The 1687-nt window shown below is 50.7% G+C and overlaps 1 protein-coding gene across 3 annotated transcripts in view; it reads left to right on the forward strand.

The window, feature by feature from the left end:
- The window catches only part of DPP3 (dipeptidyl-peptidase 3), a 50715-nt gene that overhangs the window by 6399 nt on the left and 42629 nt on the right, over nt 1-1687 (forward strand). For 2 of the 3 annotated variants that reach the window (XM_011986936.1, XM_011986937.1), the window contains exon 2: nt 877-1151. In XM_011986936.1, the coding sequence (XP_011842326.1) occupies nt 877-1151 (275 nt within the window). Of the gene's footprint in view, nt 1-873; nt 1152-1687 lie in introns of all 3 variants that reach the window. The other variant, XM_011986935.1, reaches the window with a different exon arrangement.

Genomic DNA, 1687 nt, shown 5'->3' on the forward strand with positions numbered 1-1687 from the left:
CTCCCCGTCTCTACCAAAAATGCAAAAAATTAACTGGGCGTGGTGATGCACGCCTGTAGTCCCAGCTACTTTGGAGGCTGAGGCAGGAGAATCACTTGAACTCGGGAGGCGGAAGTTACTGTGAGTCAGGATCATGCCACTGCACTTCAGCCTGGGCAACAAAGTGAGACTCCATCTCAATAAAAGAATACTGAACAAGGAAGCAGGGAGGGGCCTGGGCTGGGAGCCTAGAGATGAGGATCTCTGCTGCTGATGTCTCCACTGTGGGATTAGGCAAGGCTCTGAGCCTGAGCCTCGGTTTCCCCATCTGTAATACTAGGTAGTTAGGTCAATCTATTTTTTTTTTTTTTTTTGAGATGGAGTCTCACTCTGTTGCCCAGGCTGGAGTGCAATGGTACGAGGCTCACTGCAGCCTCCGCCTCCTGGGTTCAAGTGATTCTCCTGCCTCAGCCTTCCCAGTAGCTGAGATTACAGGCGCCCGCCACCACACCTGGCTAATTTTTGTATTTTTAGTAGAGAGGAGGTTTCACCACATTGATCAGGCTGGTCTTGAACTCTTGACCTCAGGTGATCCACCCACCTCGGCCTCCCAAAGTGCTAGGATTACAGGTGTGAGCCTCCGTGTCTGACCTTAGAATCAATCTTTAACGTTTAGGGACTACAGGCCAAATATGGTACACCAGTGTATTTTGTGACCCCTTGGGTGAGTCATCTGACCTCTGAGCCTCAGTTAGCATATCTGGTGAATGGGTACAATAATATTCCCTTCCATGTGGGCTTTTGGGAGGATTAAATGAGATTATAAGAGTTCAGAGCCAGGTATGCAATTGATATGGGGTAAACAACAGCTGTGATGACAGTGATGGTTCTCAGCAGGGCCCATGGCGGACACCCAGTACATCCTGCCCAATGACATCGGCGTGTCTAGCCTGGACTGCCGTGAGGCCTTCCGCCTGCTGTCACCCACAGAGCGCCTCTATGCCCACCACCTGTCCCGTGCTGCCTGGTATGGAGGCCTGGCTGTGCTGCTTCAGACCTCCCCCGAGGCCCCTTACATCTATGCTCTGCTCAGCCGCCTCTTCCGCGCGCAGGACCCCGACCAGCTGCGCCAACATGCCCTGGCTGAGGGCCTTACCGAGGAGGAGTATCAGGTTAGTTCCCTTGGGCCAACCTGCATTTCCTGAGTGGCTTCTGGGTGTGAAAGACCAGGATGCAAATGTCTGTCTCTTTCAAGGGGTAGGTGGAGGATTAGACCAAAGGTTACAAATTCAGGCACTTCCCCTCTCTGGAGCCTCAGTCTTCTCATCTGTAAAATATGCATGTGGGATGTCTGTACTGCTTAGTGTTGTGATGACCCACTTAGAACAGTGCCTGACTTCAAGATAAATGATAGCTGCTGTGATCATAACAAAAGAAACTGTGGTGGAGATTCAGGGAAGGAGAGGAAAGAGTCCAGAGTAGGTATCAGGAGGTCTGAATTCAGGACCAGTTCTTCTCTACCACACTATGTGGCCCTGGGCAGAATGTTCTGCCTGTCCCTTGGTTTTTGTTTTTGGACATATCGGCCAGGTAATACACGAATTCTTAGTGCATTGCAGCAATGCAGAAAGACACAAAAAACACAAAGATCACTCATTCTGTGCCCTCCTCAGAGGTAACCCCCTGAGGCTGGTACAGCCTTTTCTTT

Source organism: Mandrillus leucophaeus, unplaced genomic scaffold, assembly GCF_000951045.1.
Source record: "Mandrillus leucophaeus isolate KB7577 unplaced genomic scaffold, Mleu.le_1.0 Scaffold30, whole genome shotgun sequence".
Classification (NCBI taxonomy): Eukaryota; Metazoa; Chordata; class Mammalia; order Primates; family Cercopithecidae; genus Mandrillus; species Mandrillus leucophaeus.